We start from the raw sequence: 21629 nt of genomic DNA, 5'->3' as shown, positions 1-21629 counted from the left end.
CGACAAACGTTCCTACAAATACTCGTTCCCAACAATCTACCAGTCTATCCCCTTTGTGTGTGTGTTGTTTGCTAGACCCCCCCCCCCCCCCAATAAAATGCATCATAAACACTGGTATGTTGCAAAAACTCCATGCATTTTTTGCCATGCACAAAACAAAGCACAGTCGTGACTTGTGGCAGCACTCTTACATGTATTATTAAATCATCTGATGTCTGATGATTTAATATGCGCAGTGTTTGCAACATGGCCATGTGAATGGTTGCGTCCATGAGCGGCCTCCATTCTTTTACTCTTGGGATGGACGTGGGAGCTAGCTAATTAAAAAAATTTTTTCCATGCAAATGCACTGGAGTACAGGAGCACTTTATTTCTCAAATGTTTTTATGCATTGCTGGGATAACCAGCAGCAAGGGGGGATGATAAATTCTTGCTTTTGTCTCTGAAATTTATAAGAAATCTGTCTTGGTGAGACTAGGATTGCTGTTTTCTCACTGAAGGATATGATTACACCATCCCATACAAGGCTATGGAGAGCGGAGGGGGAAGAGTGAAAGATCTGAGTTTTTGGGGGTACTATCTCTCCTTGGGGAGAGCACCTTAATCGCCGTGAGGACACTTATAGGCCATATATGCTGCTCTGGAATTCTAGGAAGAAAGGGATGCAAATGAGTTCTTGTTAAGCTCTACTTCTAATGCCACCAGATGTAAGGCCTCTCACCCAGTTAAGCCAGGACTCTGCTCTGCACTGATGAGGGGCAATCACCCCAAAACAACTGTCTGCAGATGAGGTGCTGGCTTATTTAATATCCAGGTCATGTCTCAAGGCCTATTTAAAGGGTGTGAGTGAAACAGGACTCCAGCAGAAACAATGCTGATGCTAAATTTTATGTGTGTATCCCAGTCAAAGTGCTCTCTTTACATTATTACAGATCAGTTCTTTTCTGTCAAGTACTCCATGATCCTGGGGCTGCTTCTAAATGAGAAAGTTAGGAGGGAGATATTCCTCCCACCAGATCTAGGAGAACTGCAAACTAAGGATCTAGCTGCCAGATACAAGTCATATAATGGCAGGAAATAGTGTTAATGATACCACCAGTCTATAAGACTCTATCTTCTAGATCATTCTCTATTTATTAAAATTTTTTTAACAATATTATAAGCTCCTCTCTCATTGGTTGAGGCAGTTCTTGGCTTTGCTATATTCGTCAGTCCCATAGCAGTGAATGGAGAGGTGGCTATCCTTGCACGGCTTCTTTGTTCACTTCTGATGCTGGTGCCATGCCACCTTTGGGCCCTGCTCCTATCTGACAGTGGCATTTCCTAGTGATCTGCCATCAATGTTTGAGATGGGAATACCTCTTTAATGGCTATGTACACCTTCAGAGGCAAATATTTTTTATGATACCATTTTACTCATTTTGGGCTAAAAATATTTTTTTTTCAGTTGAGATTAGCTGTGTGAATAGTACTTTGTGCTTACATCCAATAACCCTTATCTCTAATTTTACTAAAAGGTCATAAAGACTTATTTAAGCCACATTCTTATTGGTAAGATAAGAACTGAGCTATGAGTGAGCAGAGATGAGGAGCCCTTCAGAGTAGCTGGCTGATGGAGCAGAGAAAATTTAGATCACTCTATTAGAGCATCTCAGCCCTGTACAGAAAAAAGTACTCCATATTTGTAATAAAGACCAAGTAAAAAAAAAAAAGTTTTAAGTACAATGCAATCATAAAACAATTAATCATTTTTAAATCAGGCATAAGTGTGTGTAGGCCAAGTTCACACTTCAGTTATTTCCATCAGTTAGTGTGAACCAAAACCAGAACGGACACATTCATTTCTATGGGGCTGCACAATGTGAATGGACCCTAATGGAAAGATTTGCTTTTTTTGTGTGTGTGTGTGTGTGTGTGTGACCTGCTCCTGGTTTTGACCAAATAACTGAAGTGTGAACTCAGCTTATATGGGTATGGAATAGTTTTAGGTTTTGAAGCTGACGGTGGAGCTCTATTTTCTTTTACCTTGGCTGCTCCATTTATAAGCAGGAGAGCACGGTCTAGAATTGACTAAACCTAGACAGACATGCTCCATGGGGTTTTGTCGTTAAATTTCACAAGTCGTCTTTAGTGCAAATTATTAAAATGCCCTTAGTTGCATGAACAATGTTTCTCTTGAGACATGTTGACACCTAATTAGTGGCCATACATTGGCATACGTCTCCTTTTGGTCATACTTATTATTTTACTCACAGTATATATAGTGCTGACATATTCCTCGTTATAGACATAATCATTCCTTGCTTTCTCCAGTGGAGCTTACAAGCTAATGGGGTCATTTTATTAAGACCGACATTTTAGACGCCAGTCTTAGAGGACCTTTTCATAAATTTATATATATTTTTTTTAAGTTTAAATACCTTTCTTTGCCGGGTACCCCCGGCTGATGCTGCCACCCTGCCTGTTTTTTTTTTTTTTTAAATATCGCTCCTACGCCCCGCTGTGCCCCCCTGCTGTTTTCCCGTCTAGTATTTTTAATGTAGGGGGGAGGAGACGCCAGGGTTTCTCAATGGGCATCTCCCTCTCCCTGGCTGTGCCATGATCCAGTCACAGCGGAGAGTGTCACAGCGAGGGAGAAGGTTAGCTTTTTTTTTTCTCTCCCTGGCTGTACCATGGAGGACACTCTTGGTCTTTGCTAAGGGTCACCTTGTAGTGCTGGAAGCTTTACCTGTGCATATGCTAAACATGTTGCAATTACATGTGAACATAGCCTAAGGTCGCTATGTAATGGTGTGTGCAGGAGCCGTGTACATTTCCGTGTTAACCATTGATTTCTCTCTTTAGGGGCCCATTCAGTGTTGTCCGAAGATGTATCAACAGGGAAACTGGACAGCAGTTTGCTGTGAAAATTGTCGATGTCGCAAAGTTTACATCAAGTCCAGGATTAAGCACAGAAGGTAAGATTTTTCATGTTCCTAATTTCAATTTTTAACTGTCCCCACACCTCCTTCCCAGTTTGGAGAGTTTTGTAGTTTGCTCTCTGCTGTATATTAGGCTAGACTCACATCTGTGGTGCTGACAGAGGAACGGATTACTGAAATGACTGTGTCCAGCATAGCTGGGACCTTCCGGATCCCTATTCACGAATACAGGAATCAGCAACCTACGGCACTCCAGCTGTTGTGAAACTACAACTCCCAGCATGCTCCACTCACTTATATAGGAGTTCTTAGAACAGCCAAGCAAGTGAGCATGCTGGGAGTTGTAGTTTCGCCACACCTGGAGTGCCGGAGGTTGCTGATCCCTGCACTAGTAGAATCCATCAGTTTTTTTGGGCAAGAATGGATGCTTTTTGTAAGGAAAAGACTGCAGCGTTTACAGCAAAAAGCCTGTATTCTTGTCAGAAACTCACCTGATCCTATTGTAGTGAATAGGGGTCAGGTGGACCTACCGGAATACCGTACCGCAGATGTGGACGTAGCCTTATGAAGGTTCCCTGCGAGAAGTTAATTGTCATTTCTAACTAGTAATCATATTTGGGTTTTTCACCACCTCTTATAAAACTAGTGATGTGGGTATTTTACTAAGTGATAAGCTTGTATATCGGATTTTGGTTGCTCTGATTTTACGGACAAGTTGATTATGACCAATAACACCTTTCATGCGGAGTAATGTGGTCTCTAAATGTAGACTGAAGCACTGGTATAAGAAGTGCTGCACTGGTGGGTTGTTCACTAGCGGCAGTCAAAGGTTTTGGAGAGCAGACCATAAAATTTTAATAATTGGTAAGCTACTAATAAATGGTGGAGCAGAGGGGATTATCGGAGTGGCAGACCAGATGACCATGCCATACATTACGTGTGAGAAGCTGGCCATACACATTAGATGGCTGTCAGCCAAACGCTCATTCTGCCAACAGCTATCTCTCTCCCGACTCTCCTATACATATGTATTCTCTTCTTGGCAGAGCGTGCCCATGTAGTGAATGGGAGAGCAGAGAAGCTGCCGCCAGATTCTTAGTATATACATAAAATGGTCAACCACTCCTGTCAAAATCAGCGGGTCAGTCGATACCCATCTACTTTATATGGCACACTTAACACCAGCAGTTTGTATAAATGCAAATTCCATTTATTTTGAGTGTTCCTGTACATGTGAGGCATATAGAGCTTTGAAGAGCTACCACAGGCCCAGGGCGATGGTTTGGACAGCAGGGCCAGGATTGCAGAAATGCACCCATAAAGCTTTCAGTATACATTAGATTCATATTGGCATAGTATGAGTATGGGGGTGTCCCGACATCCTGCTGGCGTCAGATGTTGGCAGGAAAGTAGGATCATGTAAGCTGGCCAAACTATAACAGTGGGTGGAAAAAGAAAATGTTAACATTTTTGGAAGTTTTCCTGTTTAGTATTTACGTGAGTGATGAGTCAAACACTGGGCGTCCTACAGTAGTGAAGGGGTTATGCTAATATCTGGGGCAGTGATGGAGTTAATCAGTTTCCCAAAATATCTAAGATATTGGGCTAATGGTTATATAGCTGCCAGTTGTAGAGGCTATGTGAATGGCTCGTGGGGAGGACGCAACGTCTTTAATCGGATAGTTTACAGGTTTAAACAGATCTGATCAAAAACCGGATGGCACGGACAGGAGCTACAAGTTATGCCAGTTTCTTGTGTAAGTTATAGTAAATCTGGTGGGTCGTGCTAAGCCCCGCCACATTTCTCACCACTTTTTAAAAAGTGGTGAGAACCTCTAAAAGTTGCATTGGTGCAAATATGGAGTGCGCCATTTTTTGCGACTTATTTACACTATTAATGTGGCTAAAAGCTTTGATAAACCCCCATGGTTTTTATGATGCTTTTTTCTCTGGGCCGCTATGCAGCTGTGGCACATGCTGTCTATGTATCTCTATTATAATGAATGCAGGAAGTTTTCAGACTTCTGAACTGAACTACCGTAATGTTAACAGTGTCACAGTCTCGTGTTGTCAGTAATTGCATTAAAGTATTAAAACTGAAGAAGCAGCCTTGTAGAGGACATTAGACATGGCTTGGTAATAATTTCTCCTCTTTGTATCCATTCCCACGGGTAGGTAAGGGAAGAATTTAGGCTTGGTCCCAGCGCGCAGCCCAGAGGAGCTAATGTCAGAACCGTGCTCTGTAATCTTTCTAGGCAGGCATGCCAATAGACCCTTGAAATAGTTGTGAGAATAATTAAACCCGTAAGCGCGCCACTCTTCTACGCTAATTCAAGTAGTGACATAGAATGCCGCTTTTACGTCGTTATTAATGTTAAGAGCTCTCTCTCCAGATCTCAGATTACTCAATGTCGTCAGATGCTTCTAATTTTGACCAGACTTGCCAACCATTGCACAGGGCAATTTTTCATAGGATCTTGAGACATAGAGCAGGGGCCAGCGACCTTCGGCACTCCAGCTAGTGTGAAACCACAACACCCAGCATGCTCCATTCACTATTATTAGAGTTCTGAGAACAACTTGGGGTACTTTCACACTTACGTTTTTCTTTTCCGGCATAGAGTTCCGTCCTCGGGGCTCTATACCGGAAAAGAACAGATCAGTTTTAGGGTCTATTCAAACGTCTGTATGTGTTTTACAGATCCACGCATCCGTAAAACACGGACATCGGCGATGTGCGTTCCGCATTTTGCGGACCGCACATCGCCGGCACTTAATAGAAAATGCCTATTCTTGTCCGCAATTGTTGACAAGAATAGGACATGTTCTGCAATTTCCAATCCTGAAAAAAATAGATCTGCAATTCCGGATCCGGGCAGCACATCGTGCTGCCCCATAGAAATGAATGGGTCCACAATTCCGTTCTGCAAAATGCGGAACGAAATTGTCGACGTGTGAATGGACCCTCCTCCCCATGCATTCTGAATGGAGAGCAATCCGTTCAGGATGTCTTCAGTTCAGTCTTTTTAACTGACCAGGCAAAAGGTAAAACCGCAGCATGCTGCGGTATGATCTCCATCCAAAATGCCTAATCAGTTTCTGGAATGCGGGATCCGGAATTAATTTACATTGACATGTATTAGTATCGGATTACTGAAACACCTGAAAACTGTGAAGAAAAAAAAATACAAGACAGATCCGTCTATCCGCATAACAAGCGGAGAGACTGATCCGTTCTTGCAATGCATTTGTGAGACAGATCCGTATCCGGATCCGTCTCACAAATGCTTTCAGTCACATCCAGATCGGCTGATCCGACGATGGAATTACTTGCTGGATTACACTGCCGCAAGTGTGAAAGTACCCTTAGTATGCATATTCGGGGTTGTAGTTTTAAAACGGCTGGAGTTGTCAAGGTTTCTGACCTCTGCCGTAGAGCAAATGCTACATTTTCAGTGTTCCTTAATAGTTGGTGGATTTTGCTGTTGTCAGTTTTGGGAGACATCTGAATAATTGATGGGGGCCCCAGCAAAGTCATAAGTCATGGTCAGACCACTTCCAATCAGACTAATGGCATGCCAATTCTGAAAAGTTCAAAAAGAAAACTTTTTTGGAGTAGTTAAAAAATTTAATGACTGAATTTTAAAGGGCATCTGTCACTAGATTTGTACCTATAAAACTGGCTGACCTGTTACATGTGCGCTTGGCAGCTGAAGACATCTGTGTTGGTCCCATGTTCATGTGTGTCCACATTGCTGAGAAAACTGATGTTTTAATATATTCAAGTGAGCGTCTGGGAGCAACAGGAGCATTGCCGTTACATCTAGAGCAGTGATGATGAACCTTTTAGAGACAGAGTACCCAAACTGCAACCCAATACCCACTTATTTATCTCAAATTGCCAACACGGCAATTTAACCTGAATACCAATATAGTATATCTTCCATGTACTTTATCATTGAGCTATAATAGCTTGCCTACATTCAGTGCGCTGCCTGTGCTGTTCATAGAGAGTTCTGTGCTGATGAATGGCAGGAAAAGTCTAAAGCATATTGGTACGCCATAGACTTTTTCTAGGGCGCGGGTGCCCACAGAGAGGCCTCTGAGTGCCGCCCCTGGCACCCGTGCCTTAGGTTCGCCATCACTGATCTAGAGGCTCTGCTTTTTCTGCAGCTTCCGTGCCCTGTGCACTTTGAGAAGGCCAGGCATGATGAGGATTTCACTACCTGGCCCAAAGTGGAGAGGGCACTGCAGTTGCAGAGAGAGCAGAGCCTGCAACACCCTCATTGCTCCTTGAGGCTCATTTGCATATATTAAAACATAATTTTTCTCAGTAATATGGGCACATATGAACATTGGACCAACACAGATGCCTTTTGCTGCCAACCTTACATGCCAGTTTCATAGGTACAAATCTGCTGACAGGTATCCTTTAACCCTTTTCCGACATCCGTCATACATGTATGGCGAATCTGGAAGTGACTTCCTGACAGCTGCTATACAGGTACGGGGCGATGATTGGGCTGGTGCAGGAGCTGCGGCAGGGGTCTGGCTGTTACTGACAGCCGTGCCCCTGCTGTATGCGCCGGCATCAGTGAATACACCAATGCCAGCACTTTAACCCTTTGTATGCCACAGTCAGCGCTTACCGCGGCATGTACAGGGTTTGCGGAGGAAGGGGCTCCCTCCTCATCGAGTGCCCGCGTTGCGGTGACCGGGACCCAATAGCTGAGAAGGCAGCCCCTTTCCCATAATAAACAGATATAACATTGTGAAGGGGTGTATTTCCCAAAATTGGGTCACTTTTTGGGGGATTCTACTGTGGGCGTAGCTTAGTGTGGCTTCAAATGTAACATGGAGCCCAAAAACCATTCCAGAAAAAATCTGCTCTTCAAAAACCATATGGCGCTCCTTTTCTTCTGAGCCCTGCCGTGTGCCCATAGAGCAGAGTACGACCACACATGGGGTTTTTCTGTAAACTGCAGAATCAGGATAATTAAATATTGAGGTTTGTAGCTGTTAGTCCTTTCTGCCTTACATGTAAAATCTGCAAAAAAAAATAAATGAAACTTTGAGCCCCCACAAAGTGACTTCAAAACTCAATTTCTCCTTTAAAGTGGATTTTGGAAATTTCCTTAAATATGTGAACATTTTGCTTCTAAAAATCAAATCCTAACATCCTAAAAAATTACATTCACGAAATGATGCAAACATAAAGTAGACATGAGAAATGTTAATTAATAACCAATTTGAGGTATCGCTATTCAGCAGAGAAATTCTAATTTAGAAAATGGTTCATTTTCCCACATTTTTGGTAAATTTCGGGATTTTTTTAAATAAAGGTAAAACATATCGACTCAAATTTACCTTTAACATATAAAGTACAATATGTTAGGAGAACATTTTCAGAATCGTTTGGATAAGTAAAAGCATTCCAAAGTCAGATTTGGAAAAATAGGTCTGGAAGGTAAAAAAAAGGCTGTGTCCTGAAGGGGTTAAAGAGTGTTTGTTTACCACTAGAGATGAGTGAATTTCATATTTTGAAATTCGTTCACGCTTCGTTTACTGGTGAAAAGCTGAATTGTGTTATGGATTCAGTTACCACGGACCATAACGCAATTCTATGACGGAATGCATTTTAGAGGCATTCCGTTATTCCTTCCGTTATAATTGAAGTCTATGGGCTGCTAAACGGATCCGTCCCATTTCCGTTATGCTGGGGAGTCCTCTCCTGCATAACTGAAATGGGACGGATCTGTTTTGCAGCCTATAGACTTCTATTATGATGGAATGAATAACTGCCTCTAAAGGCATTCCGTTAATCATTCAGTCATAGAATTGCGTTCTGGTCCGTGGTAACGAAATCCATAACGCAATTCACCTTTTACCAGTAAACAAAGCCTGAATGAATTTCATAACCTGAAATTCGCTCATCTCTAGTTGCCACCAGCAGCCATGCGTTTACCCAGAGCCAAATATGTCACTGTAACATTACAAATGATGTCTAGGAGTCTGTCACCACATTTTGACATTATAGACTGCTTACATAACTCTGTAGCATAACTAGATGATTGAAATGGTACCTTTGTTGTTTTCTTGTGAAGTTCACCCAAGGCAAAAATGGACTTATTTGTATGTAAATAAGGGCTCGCAAGTGCCCAGGGGCAGCGTTCACTTCGTTGGAGCCCAGGCTGCTCTGCCTCTTTTGCTCATATCTCTGCCCCAGCCTCTGCTTCTGCCCGCCCTTCTCTTCCCTTGCATCCTCCCTCTCTCCCAGCAAGATCCTGCGAGCTCCCTCGCTGGGTTGGGGCATGCGCACTGCCCATTGTGGGCACGGCTTCACTGTAGCTACTGCGCCCCTGGTCCGCCTCCTTCCCGCTGGTTTCGTGCAGTTGGCCGGCGCATGCGCAGTAGCTACAGTGATGCCGTGCCCACAATGGGCATCGCAGTGTGCATGCCCCGGCCCAGCGAGACAGAGAGCGGGATCTCGCTGGGAAAGGAGGAGGTCGCAAGTGAAGAGGAGGGCGGGTAGAGGCTGGGGCAGGGATATGAGCAAAAGAGGCAAAGCAGCCTGGGCTCCAACGAAGTGAACGCCGCGCCTGGGCACTTGCGAGCCCTCATTTACATACGAATTAAAGTCAGTTTTTGCCTCAGGTGAACTTCACAAGAACACAACAAAGGTACCATTTCAATCATCTACAGTTATACTACAGCGCTATGTAAGCGGTCTATAATGTCAAAATGTGGTGGCAGACTCCCTTTAACATTAAAGCGCTAGAAATGAGTTGCATACAGTCTTAGGATACCTTTTGAATGTCATCCTCAGCTTGTCAGGACAATTGGGACATTTTAGATTTGAGTCAAATTTATTTAGACCCAAATCGAATCAGCTGACTTGGCTGTATCGAATTTCAGGAACCTCGCACATCACTAATTTAATTGTAGGCATGTTGCATGGTCTGTCTTGTGACAGAATTTAGTAGTGAATATTGACCAATACTATGAAACAATTAGGGTGATTTTGTGCAGAGCTGGCAGTTAGAATACTCCTTAAAGGTTATGTACACCTTTTTGTTGCAATTCTTTTTTTTATTATTGTGTTGTATTCTTTTTGAGTTTAAATTGGTCTTTATTAAAAATATGGCGTCCTTTTTTTCTGTACAGAGCGGACATCCTGTAGAACCCTTGTCTCTGCTCTCTGACCTACTAAACACCCATCATACTGTAGCTCAGTTCTTATCTTACTGATAAGAATGTGGCTTAAATAAGCGTTTGACCTCTTGGGGTACTTTCACACCAGCGGTAAAGGATTCCGGCAGGCAGTTCCGGCGACGGAACTGCCTGCCGGATCCGTCAAAATGCATGCAAACTGATGTCATTTGTCAGACGAATCCTGATCCGTATGACAAATGCATTGACATACTGGATCCGTCTCTCCAGTGTCATCCGGAAAAATGGATCCGGAATTTATTTTATTTTACAGATTTTCTGCGGTCTGAGCATGCGCAGACCTCAATGCTGGATCCGTTTTGCTGGAACACTCGGGGCTGGATCCGGCATTAATGCATGTCAATGAGAAAAAATGGGCATTCCGGCAAGTGTTCTGGAAATTTGGACAGATAAAACCGCAACATGCTGCGGTATTATCTCCGTCCTGAAAAGTCAAAAAGACTGAACTGAAGACATCCTGAACGGATTGCTCTCCATTCAGAATGCATTAGGATAAAACGGATCAGTTCTTTTCCGGTATTAGGATGGAACTAAATGCCGGGAAAAGAATAACGCTAGTGTGAAAGTTCCCTTTAGTAATTTAGAGATCAGGTTTATTAGATGACCGGCACAAAGTGAAAGTACCAGTCACACAGCTAGAAAAACATTTAATCCTTTGTGGCAGAACATCTCATTATTTGCCTAAAGGCCAATTGAAAAAATTATTTTTAGCCAAAAGTGAGTAACATGCAATCATTAAAATAAATTGCCTCCAAACGTGTACATGGCATTTAAAGATGGAGCTTTTCATTGGGCTTCTTCACGGCTCCACCCTCTGATGAGTGACAGCTGTATTGGTCTTCTGGTTGGATACTGCAGCTGTCACTCCGAGGAGAGGATCTGTGAAGCATCCGAATGTTCAGAGCACTTCATGGTGAAGCTCCATATCCTGGGCACTTGTAGGAGCAGAATCTGGCAAAAATGAAAGTGCATATATACACTACTCCTGATAATGAAAGCTCCACAAAAGGTATATTTGTCCTGTTCTCCCCGACCTATACCTAACACTATAAGCAGTTTTGCATGCTCAAAACTGCTGACAGATTTCCACTTATTGGCATGTAAATCACATGTAATGGTGGGACAATCCCTTGAAAGCCAGTGGCAACAACATAGGTATCCTGTTTTAAAGGTACCTTAGCGAAAAAAATATACCTTTTACCCCTCACCCACGACAGCACCGCGAGAGAGGATGGATCTGCCCCCCAAAGACAGGAAACCTGCGGCACAAAAAGGGGGAGATTCCTCTCTGCCCTCAGTATGGTTTCCTGTTTTTGAGGGGAAGCCTGTGGTTCGTCCTCTTCCCCCTAGGCTGCCCTGTTACCTGCGGCTCCCGTTTTATGTGGCACGCTGTGCACAGTGGGGCTTGCAGAGGCGTAATGGCTTCGCGTTCCTAAGCAATGGAGGGGCATGATGCTTTGGTGCGATAACGTGCACCAGTAAGCATCCGTTGCAGGAGATCCAGCCAGGGGGGGAGTCGTAGGAGAAGCTCCGCTCACGTGACCGCCACTTCTGGGTTGAGAGTGAGGCATGGAGCGCATGGATTGGAGTTACGTGCAGGGGGGGTGTGGTTTAAAGCGCCACTGGATCCCGGAAATGGCTGCCGGCGGTCGCGATTGCAGAGACAGAGTCTGGGCTCAAGTGCTGCAGTATGGAAGAGGAAAGGAAAGAAACTAGGGAGGACCCGGTGGCCAACCCGACCTCGGTACCAGGGAGATGTGAGAGGCTGGTGTAGCCACTGATTTTATAACCATCTTTTGATGGATGAATGTATGTATCTTGCAGGAAAAACCTAAAAAAGCGGTTTCTAAAAGACGTCACAAAGAATGTGCCTTATGCAAATGTTCTCTGGCTGTTGAATATAGCAAGAGGTTATGCCAGCAATGTATAGATAAAACAGTGGCTGAGGAGACTCCATCTTTTTATAGCTGTCTTCAGAATTTCATAAGGGCGGAGATTAACGCTTTTAACGAGATTAATGCAAAAATGAGGTACAAGCTGATCCTTTTATAATGGTGGCAAAAGGACCCATGTTCCTATCAAATAAGGACAATATTTGTAAAGTTTGACGGAATTGGATGAACTACTCTTTAACCACCTCAGCCCCCAGTGCTTAAACACCCTGAAAGACCAGGCCACTTTTTACACTTCTGACCTACACTACTTTCACCGTTTATTGCTCGGTCATGCAACTTACCACCCAAATGAATTTTACCTCCTTTTCTTCTCACTAATAGAGCTTTCATTTGGTGGTATTTCATTGCTGCTGACATTTTTACTTTTTTTGTTATTAATCGAAATTTAACGATTTTTTTGCAAAAAAATGACATTTTTCACTTTCAGTTGTAAAATTTTGCAAAAAAAAACGACATCCATATAGAAATTTTGCTCTAAATTTATAGTTCTACATGTCTTTGATAAAAAAAAAATGTTTGGGTAAAAAAAAAATGGTTTGGGTAAAAGTTATAGCGTTTACAAACTATGGTACAAAAATGTGAATTTCCGCTTTTTGAAGCAGCTCTGACTTTCTGAGCACCTGTCATGTTTCCTGAGGTTCTACAATGCCCAGACAGTACAAACACCCCACAAATGACCCCATTTCTGAAAGTACACACCCTAAGGTATTCGCTGATGGGCATAGTGAGTTCATAGAACTTTTTATTTTTTGTCACAAGTTAGCGGAAAATGATGATTTTTTTTTTTTTTTTTTTTTTTTCTTACAAAGTCTCATATTCCACTAACTTGTGACAAAAAATAAAAAGTTCTATGAACTCACTATGCCCATCAGCGAATACCTTGGGGTCTCTTCTTTCCAAAATGGGGTCACTTGTGGGGTAGTTATACTGCCCTGGCATTCTAGGGGCCCAAATGTGTGGTAAAGAGTTTGAAATCAAATTCAGTAAAAAATGACGAGTGAAATCCGAAAGGTGCTCTTTGGAATATGGGCCCCTTTGCCCACCTAGGCTGCAAAAAAGTGTCACACATCTGGTATCCCCGTACTCAGGAGAAGTTGAGGAATGTGTTTTGGGGTGTCTTTTTACATATACCCATGCTGGGTGAGATAAATATCTTGGTCAAATGACAACTTTGTATAAAAAAATGGGAAAAGTTGTCTTTTGCCAAGATATTTCTCTCACCCAGCATGGGTATATATAAAATGACACCCCAAAACACATTCCCCACCTTCTCCTGAGTACGGAGATACCAGATGTGTGACACTTTTTTGCAGCCTAGGTGGGCAAAGGGGCCCATATTCCAAAGAGCACCTTTCGGATTTCACTCATCATTTTTTACAGAATTTGATTTCTAACTCCTTACCACACATTTGGGCCCCTAGAATGCCAGGGCAGTATAACTACCCCACAAGTGACCCCATTTTGGAAAGAAGACACCCCAAGCTATTCCGTGAGGGGCATGGCGAGTTCCTAGAATTTTTTATTTTTTGTCACAAGTTAGTGGAAAATGATGATTTTTTTTTTTTTTTTTTTTTTCATACAAAGTCTCATATTCCACTAACTTGTGACAAAAAATAAAAACTTCCATGAACTCACTATGCCCATCAGCGAATACCTTGGGGTCTCTTCTTTCCAAAATGGGGTCACTTGTGGGGTAGTTATACTGCCCTGGCATTCTAGGGGCCCAAATGTGTGGTAAAGAGTTTGAAATCAAATTCAGTAAAAAATGACGAGTGAAATCCGAAAGGTGCTCTTTGGAATATGGGCCCCTTTGCCCACCTAGGCTGCAAAAAAGTGTCACACATCTGGTATCCCCGTACTCAGGAGAAGTTGAGGAATGTGTTTTGGGGTGTCTTTTTACATATACCCATGCTGGGTGAGATAAATATCTTGGTCAAATGACAACTTTGTATAAAAAAATGGGAAAAGTTGTCTTTTGCCAAGATATTTCTCTCACCCAGCATGGGTATATATAAAATGACACCCCAAAACACATTCCCCACCTTCTCCTGAGTACGGGGATACCAGATGTGTGACACTTTTTTGCAGCCTAGGTGGGCAAAGGGGCCCATATTCCAAAGAGCACCTTTCGGATTTCACTCGTCATTTTTTACTGAATTTGATTTCAAACTCTTTACCACACATTTGGGCCCCTAGAATGCCAGGGCAGTATAACTAGATGTGTGACACTTTTTTGCAGCCTAGGTGGGCAAAGGGGCCCATATTCCAAAGAGCACCTTTCGGATTTCACTCATCATTTTTTACAGAATTTGATTTCTAACTCCTTACCACACATTTGGGCCCCTAGAATGCCAGGGCAGTATAACTACCCCACAAGTGACCCCATTTTGGAAAGAAGACACCCCAAGCTATTCCGTGAGGGGCATGGCGAGTTCCTAGAATTTTTTATTTTTTGTCACAAGTTAGTGGAAAATGATGATTTTTTTTTTTTTTTTTTTCATACAAAGTCTCATATTCCACTAACTTGTGACAAAAAATAAAAACTTCCATGAACTCACTATGCCCATCAGCGAATACCTTGGGGTCTCTTCTTTCCAAAATGGGGTCACTTGTGGGGTAGTTATACTGCCCTGGCATTCTAGGGGCCCAAATGTGTGGTAAGGAGTTTGAAATCAAATTCTGTAAAAAATGACGAGTAAAATCCGAAAGGTGCTCTTTGGAATATGGGCCCCTTTGCCCACCTAGGCTGCAAAAAAGTGTCACACATGTGGTATTGCCGTACTCAGGAGAAGTTGAGGAATGTGTTTTGGGGTGTCTTTTTACATATACCCATGCTGGGTGAGATAAATATCTTGGTCAAATGACAACTTTGTATAAAGAAATGGGAAAAGTTGTCTTTTGCCAAGATATTTCTCTCACCCAGCATGGGTATATATAAAATGACACCCCAAAACACATTCCCCACCTTCTCCTGAGTACGGAGATACCAGATGTGTGACACTTTTTTGCAGCCTAGGTGGGCAAAGGGGCCCATATTCCAAAGAGCACCTTTTGGATTTCACAGGTCATTTTTTACTGAATTTGATTTCAAACTCCTTACCACACATTTGGGCCCCTAGAATGCCAGGGCAGTATAACTACCCCACAAGTGACCCCATTTTGGAAAGAAGAGACCCCAAGGTATTCGCTGATGGGCATAGTGAGTTCATGGAAATTTTTTTTTTTTGTCACAAGTTAGTGGAATAGGAGACTTTGTATGAAAAAAAAAAAAAAAAAAAAAAATCATCATTTTCCACTAACTTGTGACAAAAAATAAAAAATTCTAGGAACTTGCCATGCCCCTCACGGAATACCTTGGGGTGTCTTCTTTCCAAAATGGGGTCACTTGTGGGGCAGTTATACTGCCCTGGCATTTTCCAGGGGCCCTAATGTCTGGTAAGTAGGTAAATGACCTGTGAAATCTGAAAGGTGCTCTTTGGAATGTGGGCCCCTTTGCCCAGCTAGGCTGCAAAAAAGTGTCACACATCTGGTATCTCCGTACTCAGAAGAAGGTAAGGAATGTGTTTTGGGGTGTCATTTTACATATACCCATGCTGGGTGAGAGAAATATCTTGGCAAAAGACAACTTTTCCCATTTTTTTATACAAAGTTGGCATTTGACCAAGATATTTATCTCACCCAGCATGGGTATATGTAAAATGACACCCCAAAACATATTCCCCAACTTCTGCTGAATACGGAGATACCACATGTGTGACACTTTTTTGCAGCCTAGGTGGGCAAAGGGGCCCAAATTCCTTTTAGGAGGGCATTTTTAGACATTTGGATACCAGACTTCTTCTCACGCTTTGGGGCCCCTAAAATGCCAGGGCAGTATAAATACCCCACATGTGACCCCATTTTGGAAAGAAGACACCCCAAGGTATTCAATGAGGGGCATGGCGAGTTCATTGAAAAAAAAAAATTTTGGCACAAGTTAGCGGAAATTGATTTTTTGGATTTTGTTCTCACAAAGTCTCCCTTTCCGCTAACTTGGGACAAAAATTTCAATCTTTCATGGACTCAATATGCCCCTCAGCAAATACCTTGGGGTGTCTTCTTTCCAAAATGGTGTTATTTGTGGGGTGTTTGTACTGCCCTGGCATTTGAGGGTCTCCGCAATCATTACATGTATGCCCAGCATTAGGAGTTTCTGCTATTCTCCTTATATTGAGCATACGGGTAATGAGATTTTTTTTTTCCGTTCAGCCTCTGGGCTGAAAGAAAAAAATGAACGGCACAGATTTCTTCATTCGCATCGATCAATGTGGATGAAAAAATCTCTGCCAAAAAAAGAAAAAGGAGGGGAAAGGCGTCTGCCAGGACATAGGAGCTCCGCCCAACATCCATACCCACTTCAGCTCGTATGCCCTGGCAAACCAGATTTCTCCATTCACATCAATCGATGTGGATGAATAAATCATTGCCGGGATTTTTTTTTTTATATATACAAAGTGTTTGCCAAAGTATATGAACACCGCCACCTCCTCAGCTCATATGCCTCGGCAAACATATCTTTTACTGCAGAGGAGAAATCTCGTCTTGCAGCGCCGCATACACCGACTTGCGTGTAATCTGACAGCAGCACAATGCTTCTGTCCGAATGCACATCAGTGCTGCAGCTGGTCGATCGGTTGGTCCACCTGGAAGGTAAAAAAAACAAAACAAAAAAGAAAAAACCAGGCCGCAAAGCAATAACTTTATTAACTTTAGAACAGAACATATTAACTTTTTTAAACTTTTTTAACTTTTTTACTTACCGGTAATTTTTTTTTTGTTTAGTTTTTTTTACCTTTATAGAACAAACCTCTCCTTCCCCATGGGACAATGTGCAAAGCGCAAATCGCCCAAAGATGTGGCGAAGTACGTTATGCACTTTATCCCAGGTGAAAGGAGAGGTTTGCAGCAGCTGAGAGTAAAAGGGCCCTAATAGCCCTGTGTGCCTGTCCTGTGAGATGCAATCCCTATGCTAGGTGTACCTGTGTGTGGTACTTCCGGAAACACTCTCCATAGCATAGGGCAGGGTGGTCAGCACAGTCAGGACAGAAATAGCGGGTGTCACGCCTTATTCCACTCCTGCTACAGACACGACATCTTTTTCGGGGTGACGGTTGGGTTGAGGTACCAGGAACGACACTGGGGAAATGTCGCTCGTGTAGACGGCTAACTACACTGGGGGATGGGGCCACGGAACCTCCTGGGTAAAGGAGGTTCTCGATGATCTCTTCCTGGAATTTGAGGAAAGATCGTGTTCTCCCAGCCTTACTGTAGAGAACAAAACTATTGTACAGCGCCAATTGAATTAAATATACAGACACCTTCTTATACCAGCGTCTGGTTCTGCGGGAAACTAAATACGGAGACAACATCTGGTCATTGAAGTCCACCCCTCCCATGAGCGCATTATAGTCGTGGACACAGAGGGGCTTTTCAATGACACGGGTTGCTCGCTCAATTTGGATTGTCGTGTCTGCGTGAATGGAGGAGAGCATGTAAACGTCACGCTTGTCTCTCCATTTCACCGCGAGCAGTTCTTCGTTACACAAGGCAGCCCTCTGCCCCCTTGCAAGACGGGTGGTTACAAGCCGTTGGGGGAAGCCCACGCGACTAGTTCGCGCGGTGCCACAGGCGCAAATCCGTTCTAGAAACAAATGCCTAAAGAGGGCCACACTTGTGTAAAAATTGTCCACATAAAGATGGTACCCCTTGCCGAATAAGGGTGACACCAAGTCCCAGACTGTCTTCCCACTGCTCCCCAGGTAGTCAGGGCAACCGACCGGCTCCAGGGTCTGATCTTTTCCCTCATAGACACGAAATTTGTGGGTATAGCCTGTGGCCCTTTCACAGAGCTTATACAATTTGACCCCATACCGGGCACGCTTGCTTGGGATGTACTGTTTGAAGCCAAGGCGCCCGGTAAAATGTATTAGGGACTCGTCTACGCAGATGTTTTGCTCGGGGGTATACAAATCTGCAAATTTCTGGTTGAAATGGTCTATGAGGGGCCGAATTTTGTGGAGCCGGTCAAAAGCTGGGTGGCCTCTGGGACGGGAGGTGGTGTTGTCGCTAAAATGCAGGAAACGGAGGATGGCCTCAAATCGTGCCCTGGACATAGCAGCAGAGAACATGGGCATGTGATGAATCGGGTGCGTTGACCAATATGACCGCAATTCATGCTTTTTTGTCAGGCCCATGTTGAGGAGAAGGCCCAAAAAAATTTTAATTTCGGAAACTTGGACTGGTTTCCACCGGAAAGGCTGGGCATAAAAGCTTCCCGGGTTGGCGGATATAAATTGTGTGGCATACTGGTTGGTCTCTGCCACGACTAAGTCCAAGAGCTCCGCAGTCAAGAACAGCTCAAAAAATCCCAGGGCCGAACCGATTTGAGCCGTCTCAACCCGAACTCCAGACTGGGCGGTGAAAGGGGGAACTACAGGTGCGGCTGAAGTTGGTGACTGCCAATCAGGGTTTGCCAGCACCTCAGGGATTCTAGGGGCTCTACGGGCCTGTCTTTGCGGTGGCTGCGACGGGGTAACTAGTGCACGTGCCACCGTACCAGCTTCAACTGCCCTTCTGGTGCTCGCCACGTCACCATGTTGTACGGCAGTGCTGGTACTAGGTCCAGGGAGGGCTGCGCTGCTGGTGTATGCCTCACCACGTGATCCGGCAGCGACAGCCCCACTCTGCTGCTCTTGAAGCGGATCCTGCATAACCTGTGGTCTAGCGACATGGGGCCGGGTACGCCTGGTGCTGCCAGGGACCTCCACCTCCTCGTCCGAACTTTGGGTCAGAGAGCCACTGCTTTCCACAGGTTCATATTCTGACCCGCTAGATTCATCAGATGAGGGTTCCCACTCCTCATCCGACTGGGTCAGAATCCTGTAGGCCTCTTCAGAAGAATACCCCCTGTTTGACATTTTGGACTACTAAATTTAGGGGTATTCCCTGAGACTACCCAAGAAAAAAAGCAAACCTGTCTTACAAAGGGGAGGCTAGCGAAGTACCGGAGGCCGCTGCGGTTGATAAAAAATATCAAAACTGATTTTTTTATCGCCGCAGTGCGTGTAAAATGAATGTGCAGTGATCAAAAAATATATATTTTTTGTCACTGCGGTGGGGCGGGCGTGGGTGAACGCACGTGTGGGCGACCGATCAGGCCTGATCGGGCAAACACTGCGTTTTGGGTGGAGGGCGAACTAAAGTGACACTAATACTATTATAGATCTGACCGTGATCAGTTTTGATCACTTACAGATACTATAAAAGTACAAATGCTGATTAGCGATACGCTATTCAGCGAATAAAAGTGACTGCGGTGCGGTGGGGTGGGCGCTAACTGACGCTAACTACCTAACCAAGGGGCCTAAACTATCCCTAAAACCTAACAGCCAATACTAGTGAAAAAAAAAAAGTGACAGTTTACACTGATCACTTTTTTTCCTTTCACTGGTGATTGACAGGGGCGATCAAAGGGGTGATCAAAGGGTTAATTGGGGTGCAGGGGGGTGATCTGGGGCTAAGGTGTAGTGTTGGTGCTACTCACTGTGAAGTCTGCTCCTGTGCTGGATCCAACCGACGAAAAGGACCAGCACAGGAGAAGACAAGCCATATAACAGATCATATTTACTAATATGATCTGTTATATGGCTTGTGATTGGATTTTTTAAAAATCGCCAGCCTGCCAGCCAATGATCGTTGCTGGCAGGCTGGTGACTAACTTGTTCTTTAACTTTTGCCGGCCCGCGATGCGCATGCGCGGGCCGGCTTGGAGCGAAATCTCGCGTCTCGCGAGATGACGCGTATATGCGTGACTGTGCGCAGCGCTGCCACCTCCGGAACGCGAATCTGCGTTAGGCGGTCCGGAGGTGGTTAAATACCAGAGTGCCTTTTATTTATTTATATATATATATATATATATATATATATATATATATATATATATATATATATATATATATATATATAATTTTTTTTTTTAGACATGTAAGTGATAAAACAAGTATTTTATACACTGACCTCTGAACTTTAGCCCATTAAGGACTTGGCTTATTTTGGCAGTCCCATAGAGGTGCATGGAGAGGAGCAGAGGACAAAGAGAGAGAAAAATAAAAATAAATTTTATATATATGTTACTGCTGCCGATGGCATGGGCTCTGCATTTACAGTATAGTTTTGCATGACTTAGGGTGAGTTCACACTTCAGTTATTTGATCAGTTATTTCCACCAATTTTAGTGAGCCAAAAGTAAAGCCTACTCCTAGATAAGTTATAATGGAAAGATCTGCTCCTGTTCTGTGTTTTTTGACCCGCGCCTGGTTTTGGCTCACAATTACTGATGTAAATAACTGATCAAATAATCAAAGTGTGAACACAGCTTTACCAATCGCTGTGAATGTCCAGGTGCTGATTTTGTAGAGTTCACTTCACAGCAGTCAAGTCATAATCATCACAGACAGGATAACAATTCTCTTACAGCTGGATACAGATAACACGGCATCCACCAATGACAATAAGTGATTACAGCCGAACACCTCCCCCTCCCTGCACAACCTTTGCAAGATGATTGTCCCTATAATCCTATACAGAAACGGAATAAAAAACTTCACACAGAAGATAAAAACCGGTTAGACGAAAAAACTATCCATCTTCTATACATTTTCCTATTATTCCTGTATTATATAATACCTATGGAAGGTTTTGGATGCGTTTTGTGCTACCTCTCAGCCACATTACTTACAGTTGCTGTAGTGAGCAGATTGTCAGTCTCGTGTCATAAGTACCTGCAGGCAAAATGCAAACAATGCGCGAGAACATTAGATAACAGACATCCTGTAGTCGGTGCTTGTATAGAGAATAACAATGCAAAAACCTACTTAAATCCAGCTTTATGTGCCTGAGCGATGTGTGACTGCTACAGGCTGCCACTTTGTTTGGAACAGAGTGACTGTGGAGCACTTTCTCCTCAGCAGGATCCTCTGATCTATCTCCTATATGTGCAGAGCCATCACTGTCACTGTAATAAGAATGAGATTTAAGGGCGAGAAGCATTGAATCCAGAGGAAAAAAAGCAGTCTGGTTTGAGAGCTGCACCTATACAAGCAGACAAACAACGTGAGTTTGTGAGCATTCACGTGTTTGATTTCAAGTGTGTGTTTGTATTAAGTGTTTGACTTTAGATTACGTGACTTCAGATTCAGGGACTTTAGGAGGGGACTACAGTAAGTTAGATTCTTATCACTGCACTATATTGTATTTTTCTCTTTTCTTGCGTAATCCCCATTTAGTATGTGTTCCATTGACTGCGCAGTCCATTGCACATCTTGTCTACTGTATGCAGTCCTGGAGCAGCCGTTTGAGGGTGCATATCTTTGTTCAAAATGTGAGCAAATTGCCCATTCTGAATCGCACATAGTGTATCTAACCGGACAAGTTTCAACACTGAGAAGCGTTGACAATTTGAAAAAGAGTTTGCTGCTCACTGAGC

The 21629-nt window shown here is 43.6% G+C and overlaps 1 protein-coding gene across 1 annotated transcript in view; it reads left to right on the top strand.

Moving 5' to 3' along the window:
- CASK (calcium/calmodulin dependent serine protein kinase) overlaps positions 1–21629 on the top strand; it is a 286458-nt gene that overhangs the window by 54075 nt on the left and 210754 nt on the right. Inside the window, 1 exon segment of the mRNA XM_040423804.1 lies at positions 2845–2957. Coding sequence (XP_040279738.1) covers positions 2845–2957 — 113 coding nt within the window.

Source organism: Bufo bufo, chromosome 3, assembly GCF_905171765.1.
Source record: "Bufo bufo chromosome 3, aBufBuf1.1, whole genome shotgun sequence".
Classification (NCBI taxonomy): domain Eukaryota; kingdom Metazoa; phylum Chordata; class Amphibia; order Anura; family Bufonidae; genus Bufo; species Bufo bufo.
This window is presented reverse-complemented; position numbering and strand designations above follow the sequence as displayed.